At 41.0% G+C, this 22,156-nt stretch overlaps 1 protein-coding gene across 2 annotated transcripts in view; it reads left to right on the top strand.

Annotated features, from left to right (window-relative positions):
- Positions 1-22,156, top strand: part of EIF2B3 (eukaryotic translation initiation factor 2B subunit gamma) — a 123,448-nt gene that overhangs the window by 85,146 nt on the left and 16,146 nt on the right. For both annotated transcript variants that reach the window (XM_030325748.1, XM_030325747.1), the window contains 4 exons: positions 10,891-11,018; positions 12,754-12,944; positions 15,441-15,518; positions 16,030-16,178. In XM_030325748.1, the coding sequence (XP_030181608.1) occupies positions 10,891-11,018; positions 12,754-12,944; positions 15,441-15,518; positions 16,030-16,178 (546 nt within the window). The remainder of the gene's footprint in view (positions 1-10,890; positions 11,019-12,753; positions 12,945-15,440; positions 15,519-16,029; positions 16,179-22,156) is intronic.

Here is a 22,156-nt window from a genome sequence, read left to right as displayed (position 1 = left end):
CAAGTAGAAAAGCTATAAGGTAAACTGGGGAGAAAAGAAAACCTGCACTCTCTTTGACAAGAGAAGTTTAGTAACTGAGCTGTGTGATCTTGATACGTGTTTACCTTTCTGAACCTTACTTTTCTCATCTAAAAATTGGGAATAATAGGGGCGCCTGGGTGGCGCAGTCGGTTAAGCGTCCGACTTCAGCCAGGTCACAATCTCGCGGTCCGTGAGTTCGAGCCCCGCGTCAGGCTCTGGGCTGATGGCTCGGAGCCTGGAGCCTGTTTCCGATTCTGTGTCTCCCTCTCTCTCTGCCCCTCTCCCGTTCATGCTCTGTCTCTCTCTGTCCCAAAAATAAATAAACGTTGAAAAAAAAAATTTTTTTTTTAAAATAAAAATTGGGAATAATAATACTTGACGTTTATGATTCTTGTGAAAAATACTTGTAAAGAGCTGAGAGCAATAGTTGGTGCACAGTAAGAACTCAAAAAAAATTTTTTATAGTTTGCATTCTACATTTTATTTACCTTTTTTATGCTATTACATGGTCCTTATACTATCTATTTTTTTCTTCTCAATTTTTATTTAAATTCCAGTCAGTTAACATACAGTGTAATACTGAACTCAGGAATAGAACCCAGTGATTCATCACTTACATACAACACCCAGTGCTAATCACAACAAGTGCCCTCTTTAATACCCATCACCCATTTAGCCCCTCCCCTACTCACCTCCTTCTGTCAACTCTGTTCTCTATTGTTAAGAGTCTCTTACGGTTTGCTTCCCTCTCTGTCTCTCTTTTTGCCTTCCCCTATGTTTTTGTTTCTTAAATTCCACCTATGAATGAAATCACACGGTATTTATCTTTCTCTGACTTATTTCACTTAGCATAATACACTCTGGCTCCATCCATATCATTGCAAATGGCAAGATTTAATTCTTTTTGATGGCTGAGTAACATTCCATTGTGTATATATACCACATCTTCTTTATCCATTCATCAATCCGTGGACACCTGGGCTCTTTCCATAGTTTGGCTACTGTTGATAATGCTGCTATAAACATCAGGGTGCAGGTATCCCTTTGAATCTGTATTTTTGTATCCTTTGGGTAAATATCTAATAGTGCAGTTGCTGAGTCATAGGGTAGTTCTGTTTTTAACTTTTTAAGGAACCTCCACACTGTTTTCCACAGTGGCTACAATCAGTTTGCATTCTCACCAACAGTGCAAGAGGGCTCCCATTTCTCCACATCCTCACCAACAGCTGCTATTTCCTGTGTTGTTAATTTTAGCCATTCTGACAGGTGTGAGGTGGTATCTCATCGTGATTTTGATTTGTATTTCCCTGATGATGAGTGATGTTGAGCATCTTTTCATGAGTCTGTTAGCCCTCTGGACGTCTTCTTTGGAAAAATGTATTCATGTCTTCTGCCTGTTTCTTAACTGGATTACTTGTGTTTGGGGTGTTGAGTTTAATAAGTTCTTTATAGATTTTAGATACTAACCCTTTATCAGCTATGTCATTTACAAATTTCTTCTCCCATTCTGTAGGCTGCCTTTTAGTTTTGTTGATTGTTTCCTTCACTGTGCAGAAGCTTTTTATCTTGATAAAGTCCCAATAGTTATTTTTGTTTTAGTTTCCCTTGCCTCTACCTATGTGTTTAGTAAGAATTCACTATGGCTAAGTCAAAGAGGTTGCTGCCTGTGTTCTACTCAAAGATTTTGATGTTTTCCTGTCTCACATTTAGGTCTTTCATCCATTTTGAGTTTATTTTGGTGCATAATATAAGAAAGTGGTCAGGTTTCATCCGCATGTTGCTGTCCAGTTTTCCCAACACCATTTATTGAGGGGACTATCCTTTCCCATTGGGTATTTTTCCCTGCTTTGTCAAAGATTAGTTGACCGTACAGTTGTGGGTCCATTTCTGGGTTTTCTGTTCTGTTCCATTGATCTATGTGTCTCTTTTTGTGCCAGTACCATACTGTCTTGATGACTATAGCTTTGTAATATACCTTCAAGTCTGGAATTTTTTTAATGTTTTTTTGTTTTCTTTTGTTTTTGAAAGAGAGAGAGCAGGGGAGGGGCAGAGAGAGAAGGAGAGAGAGAATCCCAAGCAGGCTTCATGCTGAGTGGAGCCCTCAACACAGAGCTCAATCTCATGACCGTGAGATTATGACCTGAGCCGAAATCAGGAGTCAGAGGCTTAACCTACTGAGCCACCCAGGTGCCCCCAAAAAGTTGTTTTTAAATTCTGAAACAGTGAGTTAGACTTACCATAATTATTTTTATTTTTTAAATATCTGTTTATTTTCAGATCATGACCTGAGCAAAAATCAAGAGTCAGATGCTTAGCCGACTGAGCCACCGAGGTGCTCCTTATCATAAGTTTTTCTTGAACTCAAACATTTAGTAAATACCCAAATATATTCTTTGAGTGTTTATTGGATTGACATAAGCCTAAACAGTCTTTCCAGCCTGTAGGATGTGAACATGTTTTTCTTTCTCAAGCCATAGCACCAACATTGAAAATTTACTCTCATAGAAGTTTTCAGTATTTTTGTTAAAAAGGAAAAGGGTAGTGGCACCTGGGTGGCTCAGGTCATGATCTCAGTTTGTGTGTTTGAACCCCACGTCGGCCTCTGCTCTGACAACTTGGAGCCTGCTTTGGATTCTCTTCCTCTCTCTCTGCCCCTCCTCTGAGCACTCGCTCGCTCTCTCTCTTTCTCAAAAATAAATCAACATTAAAAAAAAAAAAAGAGGAAAAGGGTATCACAGAATACTGTATGTATACCAAGTGCCTAGCTTTAACTAAAATCAGTACCTTTTAATCCAAAATAATGTCCTGTTTACTATTCCATATATATCTATTTACTTTGAAGGCAAAAAGAAAAAAAGAAAAAGAAGCCTGAGAAGAAAGCATGGGTTAACTTCGCAATCACCTTACCTTCCCAATTATAGCTCCTCTGCAAGAGATGAGAAAAGAGGCAAGAAAACCCAAGCCCTTAATATTCTGCCCTGCAAGGGTGCCTCCGTCGGTTAAGCATCTGACTTAGCTCAGTTCATGGTCTCACAGTTCAGGTGTTCGAGCCCTGCATCAGAGAGCCCCTCCCTCGCTCTCTCTCTCTCTCAAAAATAAATAAAAATATAAAAAAAAAAAAAATTCTGCTCTGCAAACTTGAGTTCCTGGCCCTATAAAAGTACGTTTCCTCTTCTACCTCTTTCCTAATTAATATTTTGAAGGACTGACTTGAGGTGGAGGACGCTTAGAGGATTTTAAGTCTCTTTTGATTTGCTTACAAAAACAAAATGCAAAAGTAGCTAAATATTTCCCTTTGCCATGGACATCATTTTTAGGCCTTCCCTGGAAGCTTGTAGCCACAAGGAGGACCCAATCAGAAATCAAGGCAAAAATGCTAAAAATATCAGACTTCATCAGAACTAATAATTATGTATTTTTTCAAATGTTGGATTTTTTAATTTTTTTTTTAACATTTATTCATTTTTGAGAGAGTGTGAGTAGGGGAGGGGGAGAGAGAGGGAGACACTGAATCCAAAGCAGGCTCCAGGCTCCAAGCTGTCAGCACAGAGCCCAATGTGGAGCCCATGAACTGTGAGATCATGACCTGAGCCAAAGTTGGACACTTAACCAACTGAGCCACTCAGGTGCCCCTCAAATGTTGGATTTTTACTGGTAGTAATATTAGTAATAGAGAAACATATTTAGAGTTTATTACAATTCCAAATCAGGAAAGCTCTACTTTCTATATCCAAAAATTAGAAGAAGAAATTATTCCCAGCTCTCTAGCCTAGGGGGTTGACACTCAGTTGTTTACACATTCATTCAGAAATATTTATTCAAATAAATATTTATTTAGCACTTACTATTTGTAAAGACAATGAGCAAAAAATTATAAATCCTGTGGAAAGTACTATGGTTGCAGGAAACAGAGTACTAGTTAATATAGTATAGTGGAAAGAGTCATGGGCTTTGGGATAGATATGGAGTAAGTTTCGGCTCTGCCAACTATAAAAGCTGTATTAACTTTAAAAAAGATCTTAGTCTTTCTAAGCCCTGATTATCTCACTTATAAAAATAAGGACAATAGTACCTACCATGAGAATTGCTGTAAGAATTTGAGATGATATGTATTAATTTCTTAGTATAACACTCCAAAGTGATAGGGATTTGGGGCGCCTGGGTGGCTCAGTTGGTTAACCATCTGACTCTTTTTTTTTTTTTTTTTTTTTTGAACGTTTTTATTTATTTTTGGGACAGAGAGAGACAGAGCATGAACGGGGGAGGGGCAGAGAGAGAGGGAGACACAGAATCGGAAACAGGCTCCAGGCTCCGAGCCATCAGCCCAGAGCCCGACGCGGGGCTCGAACCCACGGACCGCGAGATCGTGACCTGGCTGAAGTCGGACGCTTAACCGACTGCGCCACCCAGGCGCCCCAAGCATCTGACTCTTGATCTCAGCTCAGGTCATGATCTCACGGTACGTGAGTTTGAGCCCCACATTGGGCACTGTGCTGACAGTGCGGAGCCTGCTTGGGATTCTCTCTCTCTGCCCCCTTGCTCCCCACTTGCACGCACTCTTTCTCTCAAAAAAAAACTTAAAAAAAATTTTTAATGATATGGATTAAAAAATGTTATATAATTGTCTTTGCTGTGAGAGTATAGAAGCCTACAAGTGTTATGAAAGGCTTCCAAGAAGAGAGATTTGAGAGCGATCTTAAGGCTCAATAAATTTTCACAAAGTGAACACACCCTAAGGAGATAAGATCAGATCTGTACTTTAATAAAAACCACAATATCCAGGGGTGGATAGAAGGAAGAAGAGACATGATCAGATTATATTTTAGAGAGAGTATTCTGTCTACAATATGAAGGACAGAGTTCAAAAGGTAAGACCGGAGGGTGTAAGACCAATTAAAAGCATTGAAGGAATCCAAGTGAATAACAGTGGCTTAGGCTAGATGGTGGCAGTAGAGATGGAGAGGAGTTGACAGTTATTGAAAGAGATTTAGGGCATAAAAATCAGCAATGTTTGGTGAATGGTTATGTGAAGAAGGAAGAAGGAAAAGTCTGGTAACTAGATCTCTAGCTTGCGTGGCTAAATGAAGCTTCATGTCACTGAGCAAGATAAGCAGTGTCGGTGAGGGAGGTTTGGGATGATGATGGGTGCAGTTTTAGACATTGAGTTTAAGTTATCTGTGGGTCATCTAAATGGCATGGTCCATCAGACAGCTGGAAATGTGGGACTAAAGTAAAGGAGGGAGGTCTTGGCTATGGGTTCACATTTGGGAATGAGCAACAAAGAAGCCAGTAAGCGATAATCTGCCTCAGGGAGACGAATAGCATGAGAACAATCAGAGGGCAAAAAGAAAAATACCGAGAAACACCAAATATTTTAGGAGAAACCGAGAGAAATGGGAACAGATCAAGAGAGTGATAGCACAGAAAGTAAGGGAAGAAGACATAAGGAATGGCCTATGACTGTGGAATTTGGAAAATTCAAAAAATATAAAAAGAAAATATTACCCATAATTCTACTGTGTAATAACTGACAACATTTTAGTGTATTTCTTTCCATTATTTTGTTTATTTTTATATATACATATACGTACTTGAAATCATGCTGTAAAAATATCTTGTTTTTTCTTTATTCAGTATTATTCATGAGCATTTTCCTTTCATTAAAACATTCTTACAATCAGTTTTGCCTATATGATATTAGATTATTATTCATTTATTCAGCAAATATTTATTGAGCATAATGTGTTTTCCTTGGATAGATTTATAGAAATAGAACTACAGGGTGAAATAATATGAATGAAGTTTTGGGGGTGATGGTGGGTTGGTCTGGAGCCAATAGCCAAGAAAGAATTCTTGAAGACGTCTTTGGTGCAAAAAAGGTGATTTTATGAAAGGACAGGACCCGTGGCAGGAAATGCTGCACTGGGGTTGTGACAGGTAACTGAGTATATACCTCAGATTGGGAGGGGGTTAGGGATAGAGTGAGTCTCTAAGGTATTTTGGAAGCAAGGTTTCCAGGACCTTGAGAAATTAGGTGTTGTTAGGAAAATGCCATTTATTACCGTTTGGTAGAACCTCAGCCATGAGACCCTTCAGATGTATATCACGGGGCCATAAGTTTGGAGTATGATTGCCAGCATATATCTTGTGGTAGCTGAGATAAAGGAAGTTTCCAAAGGAATTTTTATATGTTAAGGTAGACTCAAAGGTTCCTGGGGGGTCAGGATAATGCTAAGCCAAGATTCTCTTTTGCCCCTAGCAAAGTGTCATCATTGAGGCAGCTGAGCTCCTAGAGGGAGGTCACTCTGCCGGTTTCAAGGACTTGTCAGTGGGCTATAGGGAGTAAGGGAATTTAATTTTTCATGTGCCGTAGTTTCCCATATCGCCATGGTAAGCACTTAAACCCCTTTCCTTTGTTCTTGGGTAGCCAGGAGTGTCCAAGGAGTATCACATATATCCCACCTGGGTGCTGTTAGCCTGTACTTTGCCCTCAGCTTGCTCCACACTCCCTCATTATCTTCAATACTTTTTCTATGTATTGCCACTTTTCAGAAAATATTTTACCAATTTATACTCTGATTCCCCTTGTATGAAAGTAACTGTCTCAAAGCACCCTTATCAGTAATGAGAATTATTTTAAATCTGATTTGATTCAGGGAGAAATTGCATCTTGTTTTAATTTTTATCTCTTTAAAAGTATTTTTGAACCCTTCTATCTATCTGTTAAGGATATTAATCTTTTGTCCTATTGGTAGCAACTATTTTTTGTCTTCTTAATTTGGTAGAGTTGTTTGCTTATAGCTAGTCAGAATCTGTTGTTCTCCTTTGTGATTTCTTATTTCTTGGAAGCTTATAATTCATGAGATGAGGCATCCTTCTAGGAAGGCTGTGTATAAGAGGGAATGGGAATTGTGAGGTTGCCCATGCCCAGGGCAGTAGATCCAGCCGCTTATCTTCAGCCCCAAGGACAGGATGTTCACAAAGGTTCACAGTGGCCTATCCCAGTTCTTGGCATAGCATTGAGCTGCCTCTACTTTGAGTAGGAAGCAGGAAGAGTAATTTTGTCCTCTGCAATGCTGCTGAGCTAACTGCATTATGGGGATTGACCTGATGCTGAGCGCCAGCAGAGGCAGGTGGGACCTGGCAGGACTGCTTCATGTCCTCTCTTTAAATCACTGTCTGATCTCCGTAAAGGGCTCTGCCCTAAGGGGCTGTGTGCCAAGGCTTGTTTACTTGCTTCTTGCCATGACGGTTCTGTTTGGCCCATAATGTAAATATCATGGCTCTGAAATCCCCCAGCTGTCCATGCTTTGTCATTTCTTCAAAGGGAACTGACTTGTTTTCCACCAGAGGGGGCCAAGGAACATTTGCTACCCACACTGGTTTGGTGCATTAAAGAGGGAGAAAAAGAGCTAAGAGTAAGTGTTGTTTCATTCTTTGTATTCATATGGAAATTTTTAATCTCCATCAAAGGATCAGGAGAAAAATCACATTGAAATTCAATACAAGAGCTTCCAGCTTACACAGAATTTTTCAAAGATGTCTGACTTGATCCTTTAAAAATGACAAAAACCATGAAGTGTGTAGCTCCAGGGTTCATAATTTTGCTTACCCTCCTCAGCCTCTGCCTCTGTCTTGCCTTCCTATCTGTACTCCATCTGTGTGGTCCCATGTCAGCCTGCAGAGCTTCTTTGAATGGGAGTGGGGGAAGGGCGTGAAGTATACAGCAGCAGTTTATTGGGCTGCTTATACATTAAACCACATTTTCATCTTTCAGAGTCTCCCTGTCTTCAGTCTCCTTATATCAGGCCTATTTCCACTGCTACCAGAATTATCTTACTAAGAAATAAAACTGATTATGTCACTTTCTTGCTTAAAAATCACCAGTAGCTTCTCAGTCCAGACTAGAGACTGCCACAAAAGGCTTCCATGATTTGGCGTCCTTGCCTACCTGATCAACCTCATCTCCCTCTACACTGTTCCTTTTAAATCCATGATCAGGCTGCTGTCCACTGGATTATGAATTCTTTGAAGTCAGAAACAGTATATTTCCAAGGCCTAGCGCAGTAAATGGCATATTAATAGATGCTTGTTAAATCCTAAATAAATCAGTGATTTCAAATTCTGACAAGTTTACCGCATGAGAGAGAAAACTAAAAATCATGTGCTGGTCTCTTACCCTTCTGTGCTCTTAATTCCTTTGCTAAGTATAAATCAAAAGCATACTTATTGTACTAAGGATCAGGTCCCTTCTTCCCTGTTCCAGATTACTGGTCATTTAGACCCAACATTCTGTCTCAGTACCCTCTAGGAATCACCATGTCTCCTGCGACCCAGGAAGGCCAAATAAAGGAGAGCTCCAAAGCTCTTGGCCAAGATTGCTTACTGCTTACAAAAATGTATAAAAATAGTGCTGGAATTTTTTTGGCGTTCTGAAAGTTCTTCTATACATTGATCTGTGATCTGATTTTCCATAAGTGCTGTCCTCGACTGATCTGATTACATGAAAGTAAATTGAAGTTAACTTTGTTGGAGGAATTCCTTGATAGCCATTGGTGAATAAGTACAACTGTCATAAGGAAACCTACTCTTTTTTTTTTTAATTTTTTTAATGTTTATTTATTTTTGAGAGAAAGAGACACAGAGTGTGAGCAGGGGAGAGGCAGAGAGAGGGGAGACACAGAATCTGAAGCAGGCTTCAAGCTCTGAGCTGTCAGCACAGAGCCTGATGCGGGGCTTAAACCCACGAACTGTGAGATCATGACGTGAGCCGAAGTCAGACACTCAACCAGCTGAGCCACCCAGGCGTCCTGAGGAAGCCTACTGTTAAGTAGATGGGAAGATGAAATCTGCATGGGAAGTACCTAGTCATTAAAGTGAATTTTATTTTTTTTTTATTTTTTATTTTTAAAAATTTTTTTTAACATTTATTTATTTTTGAGACAGAGAGAGACAGAGCATGAACAGGAGAGGGGCAGAGAGAGAGGGAGACACAGAATCTGAAACAGGCTCCAGGCTCTGAGCTGTCAGCACAAAGCCCGACGTGGGGCTTGAACTCATAGACCGTGAGATCATGACCTGAGCCGAAGTCGGACGCTTAACCAACCAAGCCACCCAGGCGCCCCTAGAGTGAATTTTAAATTTGCAGAGTCTGAATCCAACCAGGAGAGTAGTACCATAGAAGCTGAGAAAAAAATGAGAGGCAAGAAATTTAGGAATGTCCTAAAAATGTAAAATTTCATAATTTGCACAAATAATGAAAGAATCACCTGTAATTCCTCTACTCTAAGGGAGTACAGAGCAGAAATCATATATATAGTCTTTGAATAATACACCTGTTGATATTAGAAAAGTTTTTTTAAAAACTCATCATGATGGGGCACTTGGGCAGTTGAGAGGCTGACTGTTGATTTCATCTCAGGTCATGATCCCAGGGTCATGGGATGGAGCCCTGTTTTCTCAAAATAAATAAGTAAACTTTAAAAAAAAATTCTCTCTCTGCCTCTCTTCCCTGTTCACATGCTCTCTTTCTAAAATAAAATGAAAAATTAAAAACTCATCATCATAACAGATTAAAAGGGAAAAAATATGTTGAGCTCCATAGACATAAAACAAATTTTTTAAATAAAATTCAATTCCCAGTCATTGATGAAAGCTTTTAGCTAGTTAGAAATAAAAGAGAACTGGGGCGCCTGGGTGGCTCAGTCGGTTAAGCATCCGACTTCGACTCACGTCATGATATCACGGTCCGTGAGTTCAAGCCCCGCATCAGGCTCTGTGCTGACAGCTCAGAGCCTGGAGCCTGTTTCAAATTCTGTGTCTCCCTCTCTCTCTGACCCTCCCCCATTCATGCTGTCTCTCCCTGTCTCAAAAATAAACGTTAAAAAAATTTAAAAAAAAAAAAAAAGAAATAAAAGAGAACTTCCTTAACCTATGTACATAAAAGGTATGTGCAGAAAACCTATGACATGTGTGGACTGTTGGCTATAAAGCATGAAACCCAACATCTACATGCAGAAGACAATCAGTAAATAGTAGCTTTGATAATGAAAAAAAAATCATCAGTCTACATGATAAAATACTAGAATTTCCTTTAAAATCAAGAACAAGTAAAGATTACTACGATCAGTGCTTCCAGTCAGCATTATATTGGAGATTTTAGCTAATATAGTAAGACCATGAAAAATAAATGAAAGATCTACAGATTAGAAAGGAAGAAAAAAAGTGGTGTTCTCATAGTTGGTATGATTGTCAGAATCTACAGATAAATTATTAGAATTAGTAAGATTGTTAGTGAAGCAATTGGCTATAAGATTAAAATACAGAATAAATCAAATTTCTAAAACCAACAAGAAGAAGAAAATAACTGTTTAAAAGTCACCGTTTATAATATGAACCAAAAATATAAGATATTTAGGATTAACAGAAGACATGCAAGGCCTTTATGGAGAAAGTTTTTTAATGTTTTTTAAACAACTTTTTTCAAAAGACAAGAGCATTCTTCCTTCTCAAGGGTTATTGCCAATTAAGAGTCAAGGCCCTATGTTAAAGTACATGCACATACACAAACACATGTGCACACACACCAGGTAGATAGGACTTTGTAAAAGACTATTTTCTGAATAAATCAGGAAAGGGATTCTTAGATTTAGAATACTACCCTCCCCCCCCCCCCCCAGCCTGAAGCTGATAGAGAACTTAGATCTTCTGCTCCTCCAGAACTACCAAATCCAGGTCACTTTTGATCTCTGTCAGTCTCATGGTGGCATGACAGGAAGGAATTTGGCTTTTACTAGCATACACAGAGTTTCTGATCCCATAGGATCCAGACAGTCAGATTTCTCATATTTGACCCCTTTTTCTTCCTAGATCAATCACTTCCATCCGGAGTGAACTGATTCCATACCTAATAAGAAAACAGTTCTCCTCAGCTTCCTCACAGCAAGGACAAGAAGAAAAAGAAGAGGATCTAAAGAAAAAGGAGCTGAAATCCTTAGGTCAGTGTTTGGGTTGGTGCGGTAAGGTAGGGGTAGCAGCACCTTTGGAAAGAATAACTGGGCAGGATGCCTGTCTCAAGGCAACAGTTTCTTGTCTAACCACCAGGGAAGACAGGGTAGCTGACACCCTACCCTAAGGTCTGGGTAGGCTTGCTCAGTCAGACTCTGCCGCTTATGCTCTTCAGGGACAGGCTAATCATGCCTCAAGTCCGTTCTCTGGTTCCTAGCTCTGGTTTGACTATGTTCCTCACTAGACTGTTTTGAGTAAACTCTGCCCCCCACTTCTTAGTTCGTCTGTTCTCTAGGCTCTGGGCAGCCCTACTCCTGACTAAACTCAGTCTCTTCTGTCAAAGAAAGAAAGATGAAAGAGTATACAATTACAGTTCAACAAGAGGCCAACCAGGCTGTCTCCTTTCCAAGATGTAGGGGCAAGGTCTGTCTTGTTTGCTGTCATATCCCTGCCTAGTCCCTGGCCAGTCCTGGGCTCATAGTAAGAGTTCCAAAAACAAATTTATCAAATGAATAAATGGAGACAATATAGCACGATGGTTAAGATATCAGGATCTGGATTTGAAATCTGACTCTCCCTCTTATTAGCTCTATGACCTGAGATGAGCCCCAGTTTTCTTATCATAAAATAAAAGATCTTACATGGTTGTTTTATGAGCTGAAAAACTGGGGCCCAAATAACTCAGGTTCCAAGTCTTGTGCTATTTCTGTCATAGCACAACTACTAGATATGGTAATAGAGGCTAGCAGCACAAAGCCAATATGGCTGATCACTAAAGCCTGGACCCTTGCTTATGTTATGTCATGATTTACAAGAGCCCTCTATTGCATTTTTCCCTAGTAGTACTTGGTTATTGGTCAAACTTGCTTTTAGGACCTCTGTTTTGTTTTGTTTTGTTTTGTTTTAATTTACATCCAAATTAGTTAGCATATAGTGCAACAATGATTTCAGGAGTAGATTCCTTAGTGCCCCTTACCCATTTAGCCCATCCCCCCTCCTACAACCCCGCCAGTAACCCTCAGTTTGTTCTCCATATTTATGAGTCTCTTCTGCTTTGTTCCCCTCCCTGTTTTTACATTATTCTCATTTCCCTTCCCTTATGTTCATCTGTTTTGTCTCTTAAAGTCCTCCTATGAGTGAAGTCATATGATTTTCATCTTTCTCTGACTAATTTCACTTAGCATAATACCCTTCAGTTCCATCCACGTAGTTGCAAACGGCAAGATTTCATTCTTTTTGATTGCTGAGTAATACGCCATTGTAGATATATACCACATTCTCTTTATCCATTCATCCATCAGTAGACATTTGGGCTTTTTCCATACTTTGGCTATTGTTGATAGTGTTGCTATAAACATGGGGGTGCATGTGTCCCTTCGAAACAGCACACCCGTATCCCGTGGATACATGCCTAGTAGTGCAGTTGCTGGGTCGTAGGGTAGTTCTATTTTTAGTTTTTTGAGGAACCTCCATACTGTTTTCCAGAGTGGCTGCACCAGCTTGCATTCCCATTTTAGGATCTCTTTTTAAGGATTTTTGTAATCCTTTTTAAGGGTTTTCAGATGTTCAGGAAAGCATGTTGCCTCTTTTAATTTCACTTAGTCTTTCAGGTTGTAGTGGGACTTCAGGGTCCATGCTGCATAACTGAGTTCCAGGGAGAGAGATGTGAGTTGTATCTCTTTGAAAACATAACTTGAGCCTCTATTTTCTCTGTTTATTCTGAAGATATTTACAGCTTTATAAAAGAAGACAATACACTGACCTTTGCTCCCTATGATGCCTGCTGGAATGTCTGTCAAGGAGACAGGTGGGAAGATATGTCCAAATCACAGGTGCGCTGCTATGTCCACATCATGAAAGAGGGGCTCTGCTCTCGAGTAAGCACTCTGGGACTCTACATGGAAGCGAACAGACAGGTAAGAGGATGGGTTTAGAATAGAAATCATGGGGGGGCGCCTGGGTGGCTCAGTTGGTTAAGTGTCCCGACTTCAGCTCAGGTCATGATCTCATGGTTCGTGGGTTCAAGCCCCATGTCGGGCTCTGTGCAGACAGCTCAGAGCCTGGAGCCTGCTTCAGGTTCTGTGTCTCCCTCTCTCTGATCCTTCCCCAGCTCCCACTCTGACTCTCTCTTTCTCTCTCTCAAAAATAAATAAACATTAAAAAAAAAAAAAAAAAGAATAGAAATCGTGGGTGCCTCACTTCTTCATTAGTCCCAGTGACTTGTTCAGAATCCCTCTCATTCCCAAGGTTGAGCAAGACCTGTCATGTCAGGGGATAGCATTGGGGTACCCAGTTACAGCAAAAGGGGAAGCAGAGAGCCTAGTCCATAGCGGTAGAGCCTCTGGTTCCAAAGGAGGGCTGAGATTCTCAGAAAGGCTAACTTTGGCCTCTGGGTTCAGAAGTTTTCTTTTGTTCTGCTAGGCATGGGATATCTGCAGTACTTCATAAACAAGCTGATAAATACGGTGTAATCAGTACTGTGATGAAGTAAACATAGGCACAGAGAGGAGACGTTCCTAAGAAGGTAAAAGAATAGAATATCGAGTAGTCAGATGGTAGAGCCTCAGAGAAGGAATGTCTATGAGAGGGAAGTGTCTGGAAACAGCATTAGAGAACTAACTCCTCCTTTTAACCCTGAAGTTTGTGATATATGGAGAATGAGCAGCTTCTGTTGCAGAGGAAGCATTGCTTTAAAAGGTTAAAGCAAGGGGTGAAGTCATGAAACAATGAAGAGACCAAAGATGGGGGTGGGGGGTGGGAGACTCTTTGTTGTATACAGGTACAGGAAGAAGGTTTTAGGAGGGAGGGATGATGAGACCATGAAAAGGAAACATGAAAAGGAAAGGGTTGAAATGAGAAGAGGAAAAGATAGATGACTGAGGGAACTATACTGGGGTGGCATTCAAGGACAACGGAGATAAGATGATGAAAAGATTAGCTGTTGATGCAGTTTCTGGTAGAACTCTGTCAAAACTATCAGTGCAGGTATAAGCTGGGGGTGGGGGGAGGGGGGCGTGTCGAGTAGGATAATAAAAGATACTGTTGAAAATTGGGATTAGAATTTAGTCCCTATGGGGTGCCTGGGTGGCTCAGTCAGTTGAGCGTACAACTTCAGCTCTGGTCATGATCTCGCAGTCCGTGAGTTCAAGCCCCGCGTGAGGCCCTGTGCTGACAGCTCAGAGCCTGGAGCCTGCTTCGGATTCTGTGTCTCCCTCTCTCTCTGCCCCTCCCCCACTCATGCTCTGTCTCTCTCACTCTCAAAAATGAATAAATGTTAAAAATTAAAAAAAAAAAAAAAAAAAAAAGAATTTAGTCCCTAAAGAAAACTTGGCTCAGGAATCTTCAGGACCCACACTATATAATGTGTATAGTCCCAGCCCCAGGCCTCAAGCTGGCTTCACCCTGGATTGGTTGTAGATCCAGGAGAATCCAAGCCAGAGAGTTTATGAGAAATCATACCTAGTCCCATGTTTACCCAGGGCAGTCCTCAGTAAAGTCAGCCCCCACTTAGAATCAGAGCTATTAGAAACCTTCCTTAATTTGACTTTTAGTTCTCATTCTTCAGTTCTATGACTAGATTCTGTCAAGCTAGTCTGAAAGCAGGTCCATGGATAGCCTGAGACTAGGGAAGTGTCCTATGAAGTACCAACAGGAGCTGTGCAGTAGACAGGTCTGAACAGCCTTGGTTGAAGTATAATAGAAGAAGGAGATCCCGGGGATAGGGGCTGAGGTATTAGCCTTCACATTGCCGGTGTAGCCAGTCCTGGCAAGGTGTCCTTCAGCCACTGTGGCCACCACACATAGTGCTCTGACCAGCATTCTGCTCATGCCGGAGAATGACAGATAGACACACTACTTGCACGTTCCTAACAGGTCCAGAGTTAAAATTCATATTTGTAGCCTTCTCAGTTTTCTCATATTGAAGAGAGAATAGTGTGAACACCTTCAACATTTTATTTTGGCTGGTGAAGGCCATAGATGCCTTCTCAGGAACTGTCCTGATTATGGAATTGTCTAATATTAACTCTCACTTTATGCATGGCCACACTGGTCTAGGAGGGGAGCAGGAACCTGGGATGACTATGGTCAGGACTCAGAATCCTCCTTGCTCTCAGTAGGCCTCTCCCAAGTGCTTCTTGAAGGCTTGTCTTAGCACCTCCCAGTTGAGGGACATGGCATTACTTTTAAGGAGGAGATTCTCAGCTAGGAAACTAAGAATAAGACCATCTGAAATTTGCTGCATAAACAATCCTTGTCCTAGGGGAAATGAAGCAGCCTCCTGCTCTGCCTCACCCAAACAGGAAAGCTGTGGCTAAAAACTCCCTACATCTCTAACTGGGTGTTGAGTTCTACCTAAGGTGTTCTCAGGTATTTTCTGGTCTGTCTTTAGTAACCAAACCTCTTTCCTCAAGGTGCCCAAATTGCTATCAGTTCTCTGTCCAGAAGAATCACTGGTTCATTCATCAGCCCAGATTGTCAGCAAACACCTGGTAAGTGCTAGCTTGGGCAGGGCAGGTATGGGACAGTCTCTGTGTGTGCTGAATGAAGTATGTCCTTGAGACGATGGATTGGGCTTCTCAAGCCCTGAAACTCATTAGTCCCAGGAAAATCCCAGCTGGGTTCTGGTTCTCAAATATCATCATCTAGCCCAGACAATTCAAGACTACCTGGACAGGTGCTGACCTCAGCCATACAGATTCTGTAAGGAAGGTCCATTATGGGTCTTGGGACTCAGACACAAGAGCCTTCCATCTCTGTCCCTCTTCTTACACTGATTTGAGCACTCTCTTCAAGAGAACACATTTATATACACAAATGCCTGTGTGTAAGTTTGAGTTGATCTCAGAGGTATTATGTGACCTTGTGCCCTAAGAAATACTTACCCCTTGGCTGAGGTGTCTCTGGGGAAAGATTGCATTAGACCCCAACTCAAAGGATCTGAGGAGTTGATTTGCAGTTGGTTGAGATGGATGGACAAGGTTTTATATTTGCCTTTTGCAGGTTGGAGTTGACAGCCTCATTGGGCCAGATACGCAAGTTGGAGAGAAGTCATCCATTAAGCACTCAGTCATTGGTTCATCCTGTGTCCTAAGAGATAGAGTGACTATCACCAATTGCCTTCTCATGAACTCAGTCACTGTGGAGGAAGGGTATGTTTCCACTTGTGCCCACTTAAGGCAAAAGGCTCCTGGTATCCCTGGGAGGTTTTGGGGGCCAGTGCAGCCTAAAAAAGGGCTCAGCTTGAGGAAGGGAAGAAGAGGGAAAAGGCGAAGGAAAGAATAGTGCCTAGGCCCTTTGAGTCATTGCTTTTGGCTCAATAAAGACATGGTCTCTGAAAACGTTTCTGGCGACTTTTCCATACTTATTCCAATTGTGGTCCTGAGAGAGGCTGCCTTCCCTTGCTTTGATGTGCTACTTGATGGGATGGCCACAGTAGTGAGCCTCTGGCAGTACTAGAATGACACTGTACCAATGTGTAATAGTCATCTTCCCTTATCTCAGTGTCTCAGAGCAGCCCTGAAGAAGGCAGGGGACTAGGAGGAGTGGACATTTAAGCCATGCACCATTTTTAAAAGAGAGCTTCTTTGTTACAAGTTATGGAGAGTCTTCCCCCATTTTGAGACCCTTTAAAGTGTTCTAAAATCTTGGTTTACGAACAGCCTGAACTGCAGTAAGAAGACTTGAAATGATATATTTAGTAAGATTCTTCCTCTGTATGGTCCTCAGGTTTTTCCTGTATATAATGCGAACACAGGTGGTGGAAGAGAGGAGGGGTATTACCAAAGCAATGGCTTTCAGACTTTTTAGAAAGGGAATTTTTTGTTAAAATAAATCTTATGCAGGAGTACCTGGGTGGCTCAGTCGGTTAAGTGTCCAACTCTTGATTTTGGTCCAGGTCATGATCTCACGGTTGGTGAGATTGAACCCCATACTGGGCTCTGGGCTGACAACAAGGAGTCTGCTTGGGATGCTCATTCTCTCTCTTTCTCTCTCTCTCTCTCTCTCTCTCTCTCTGCCCACCCCCACTCATGCACGCACTCTCAAAAAAGAAACATTTTAAATAAATAAGTATTATGCAGAAACTCAATATTTATAACTGATAAAATCACAGGTGTTTGTAATACAGTGGGGAAGGTGCACTTGTCCTTCCTAGGGGATGTGAAGCAGATGTATAAAGCAAATTTTGAAAACCACAAGGCTGGATTAACCTAAAAGAGCTGATTCTAAAGCCTTGATTCTAGCTCCGACATCTGTTGATTTCTCTGTCCAGGAACTAATAGGAGAGAAGGATGAGGGAAGACCTCAATTTCAGTGAAAGCTGAAATACCTCTCATAGGTGCCAGTGAGAGGTTGGGGAAAGCATTTTGGAGAGAGAAGCTATGTAGGGACATAGCTAAAGGTTAAGCCTTTACTCTTTAGGAAGAGGGACTAATGGAAGTAATAGGATTGAGGGAGGAAGTACCATAATAAACCAGGAAAATTGGAGACCATAGGGATATTGGCCACTAAGATCTGTTCTCCCCCAAGCCCACTTCCCGACTTGACTCCCAAACCCTGGCAACCAGGCCTAACGCATCAGTCAGGAGTTTTGGAAGAATCTCCTCTGGAGATTCTGACTAGCCCCAAGAAGAAAAACTAAATTTATTTACATCAGGGATTTCTAACAGCCCAGTCAAATCACCCTGCAGTGAAAATTATGGATGACAAATTCCGTTCATGTGCTTAGAGCTTCCAGTCAGCTTTTTTACAATCCTCCCCTAAAGATGAAGAGATAACCAAAGATTACCAGAGATCTAAAGAAAGCCTATCATGAAAGATTCACAAATCAGTTACAAAAAAGCAACTTAGAAGAAACAGATTGCAGGGAGAGAAAAATACTTTCAAACAACCTGTCATTTCAAAGAACAAAAAAAGAACTCTAAGAAATTAAAACTATGATAACAAAAGGAAAACCCCAATAAAAGAATTAGAAGATAAAATTGACATTTCCCAGAAAGTAGAGCAAAAAGATAAAGAGATAGAACATAGAAGAGAAACGATAAGGAAATGAGAGGACCAGTTCAGGATGTTTAACATCTGAATACGAATTCTCTAAAAAAAAAGAGAGACAGAGAGAGAGTTCAGACATCAGAGGAGGAAATTATTTAAGAAATAATATAGGGGGGCGCCTGGGTGGCGCAGTCGGTTAGGCGTCCGACTTCAGCCAGGTCACGATCTCGCGGTCCGTGAGTTCGAGCCCTGCGTCAGGCTCTGGGCTGATGGCTCGGAGCCTGGAGCCTGTTTCCGATTCTGTGTCTCCCTCTCTCTCTGCCCCTCCCCGTTCATGCTCTGTCTCTCTCTGTCCCAAAAATAAATAAACGTTAAAAAAAAAAAAAAAATTTAAAAAAAAAAAAATATATAGGAAAATGCCCCACAGAGAGGTAAATTTACAGAATGAAAAGGCCTACCAAGTGCCCAGCACAATGGGTAAAAATCTAGGTCATTTTGAGTTTTCAAAACACTGGAGACAAAGCATGCTATAAAGTTACAAAGAGAAAGTAATAGGTGCTATATAACCAATCAGGAACCAGAATGGCTTTGGACTTATCCGTAGCAACATTGGAAACTAGAAGAAAATAGAACAATGCCTTCAAAATTCTGAAGGGAAACTAATTTCAACCTAGAATTCTACACCCAAGCAAAATGTTAAATGTGATTTTTCTTTTTTTCCTAGAAAAATTTTTTAATGTTTATTTATTTTTGAGAGAGAGAGAGTGAGTGGGGGAGGGATAGAGAGGGTGACAGAGGATCCCAAGAAGGCTGTGCTGACAGCAGAGGGCCCAGTGCGCTGCTTGAATTCACGAACCGTGAGATCATGACCTGAGCCGAAGTCAGACCCTTAACTGACTGAGCCACCCAGGTGCCCCAAGTGTGTTTTTTCTAGATGTGTTCCACCAAATGAAGAATAAACCAAAGATACAAAATACAAAAGATACAACTCTGAAAAAGCAAAAAGAATACATAGCATGATACTGAAGGCAGATCCAAAAATGACAACTATGCATGAAGCATAAAGGGAGCAGTTAGCCCAGAGTGGAATCCACAAAAAACTTAGGGAGATGAAAATGATAAAATACCAAATACATATAAACATCTTGAAAGATTTAGACAACTGGCTAAAAGTTTGGGTTGAATTAGTAATAGCATAGAAAACTATCTAACAAAAACAAAACAGTTATGAACTCTGTTTAAAAAGTTGTAGGGGGTGGCCACCTGGGTGGTTCAGTCAGTGAAGCATCAGACTTGGTTTCAGCTCAGGTCATGATCTCATGGTTTGTGAGTTCAAGCCCTACGTCAGCTCTGTGCTGACAGTGCAGAGCCTGCTTGAGATTCTCTCTCTCCCTCTCTCTCTGTCCCTCCCCCACTCACACTGTGTCTGTCTCTCTCAAAAATAAATAAATAAACTAAAAAAAAAAAACCGTTGTGGGGCGCCTGGGTGGCGCAGTCGGTTAAGCGTCCGACTTCAGCCAGGTCACGATCTCGCGGTCCGTGAGTTCGAGCCCCGCGTCAGGCTCTGGGCTGATGGCTCAGAGCCTGGAGCCTGTTTCCGATTCTGTGTCTCCCTCTCTCTCTGCCCCTCCCCCGTTCATGCTCTGTCTCTCTCTGTCCCAAAAATTTAAAAAAAAAAAAAAAATGTATATAAAAAAAAAAACCGTTGTACCTGAGGGACACCTGGGTGGCTCAGTCACTCAGTCAGTTAAGCATCCAGCTCTTGATTTCAGCTCAAGTCATGATCTTGAGTTCAAGCCCCGTGTTGGGCTCCATGCTGACAGCACAGAGCCTGCTTGGGATTCTCTCTCTCTCTCTCTCTCTCTCTCTCTGCCCCTCCCCCATTTGTGCACTCTCTCAAAATAAATACATAAACTTTAAAATAAATAAATAAAAATTTGCACATGAAAGGAAATGGCATCACAGCTCACTATGTACACAATATGAAATACAATTTATGTAATCGTAATAAACAGCTATTGACCAAAATCATGCTGTAACAATATAGAAAGGATGAGGGATAGGAAGGAAAAGAGGGAAGAGGGAGAGAAAGGAAAGCTAAATCCTCATCTTCCATTGTGGGAAATCTATTGATAATGACTAAAACTAAAAACTGAAGAAGTAGTAATATGCATGTTATTATGTATACACGGGGAGGTAAATGGCTGAACTACTCAAGGGGGTACCTGGATGGTTCAGTTGGTTGAAAGTCCGACCTGATTTCAGCTCAGGTCATGATCTCAGAGTTGAGAAATTGAGTCCCATGTCGGACTATGCTGGCTATGGAGCCTGCTTGAGATTCTCTCCCTCTACTGCTCATCCAGTCCCTCTTTCTCTCTTTAAAATACAAACAAACAAACAAAAAACTGAAATAACTCAGCAAAAAGACCAAAAGTTGTCTCCAGGAAAAAGGAAATGAGTAGGGGGAACAGAAGCCTGCTGTTTTTCATAGTAAAACCTTCAGAAAGATTTGTTTTAAGATATATACATGCATATATAAATTTAATTGCCAAAAAAAAAAAAAAAGGTCAGAATTTTGTGGTACACTGCTACCAGTGGTGTACTGATAAGTTGTTAACAACTAGCTTTCCAAAGGAAAAAAATAAGTGATCTGATCTGTAACATTTGCCAATTTCCATACTGTACATTCTCCCACTATGGCCAATGATATCAGCAAACACTTGAGTTGGGAAGAGATACCAACAATCAGCTCTCCCAAGCAGAACAGGCTGCCTCCAGCACACCACTGAGAGTAGAAACCTGTCTCAAATATTTTACTCATCAAACAAAAGACCCACTGGATACTGAAGACTGTGCATGAGTGCTGTGGTAGAAATCTGTATAGTCACAAAGGAGAAGAGGGTCAGGAAAGAATTAAGGAAATGACCCATGAGCTGAAAAATGAGTAGAGCTACCCAAGGTAGAGAAAGGAATGTTCTAGATACATCAAGAGTGTTAAGTGTGAGAGGTGCCTGGGTGGCTCAGTCAGTTAAGCATCTGACTCTTAGTTTTGGCTCAGGTCATTGTCCACGGTTTGTGAGTTCGAGCCCCACATCAGGCTCTGCACTGAAGTACAGAGCCTGCTTGGGATTCTCTCTCCCCTCTCTGTTTGCACTTACCCCACTCGCACATTCTCTCTAAGTAAATAAATAAACTTTAAAAAATATATTGTTTTAAAGGAGTGTGAAGTGTGAGAGAGCATGAGCATATCTTATTCCAGAAACATCTCTTCATTTTGATCTTAGCTTGAATTTCATCACTTAAGAAGAGGCTTCACTGACTGACTTACCCTATCAGAAGTAACCTGTCCCAGTACTCTCCATTACGTCAACCTGTTTTATTTCCTTCATAGCATTATTACTATCTGGACTTCTCTTATTTACCTGTCTCTCACAAGTAAATATTAATTTGAGAATGTAAGTACCTTATCTTTCTGTTTCACTATTATATCTTGAAGCAGAAAGCCTGCAGGAACTCAGTAAATACTTGTTATATGGAAGAATGGTAAACAATTCATAATAACCGAAATAACAGAATTCAAAAGAGGAATGGATAGAGAGGAGACAAGGCTATACAGATGGCCAAAGGCCAAATCATGGACTATCCCCTAAGAAGTTTAATAGGTAACAGTAATAATTTAAGAGTTTAAAGGAAAGGAATAACAATTAAATCTACATTTTATGAAGATCATTTTGGCTGCATTATGGAGAGTGATGTGAAGAGGATAAACACGGAGGGAGGAAGACTACTGAAAGAATCCTGGTAAAATAGAAGAGGCCCTAAACTAAAGCAGTAGCAGTAGTGATAGGGAGGAGAAATAGTATGATGATTACAAACTATAAAGCATGATGACTGCCTGGATATATAAGGTAAAAGAGAAATTAGGGAAAACTTCCAGATTTCTTGCTTGAACAATAAGATTTTTGGTGTGCTATTCACTAAGATAGAAATCAGCAGAGGATTTGCAGAGTGGGAGGCAGGGAAAAGGTAAGTTCCATTTGGGATAAGTTGAGTTAATGGCAAGCGGCCTTGACATGCAGGGACTTAATGTGCAGGACTGGAGTACAGGAAAGAAGCCTGTGCTTGAAGTACAGATTTG

This window comes from Lynx canadensis, chromosome C1 (assembly GCF_007474595.2).
Source record: "Lynx canadensis isolate LIC74 chromosome C1, mLynCan4.pri.v2, whole genome shotgun sequence".
NCBI classification, from domain to species: Eukaryota; Metazoa; Chordata; class Mammalia; order Carnivora; family Felidae; genus Lynx; species Lynx canadensis.
Note: the sequence above shows the minus strand (reverse complement) of the source record. Positions and strands in the feature narration are given on the sequence as shown.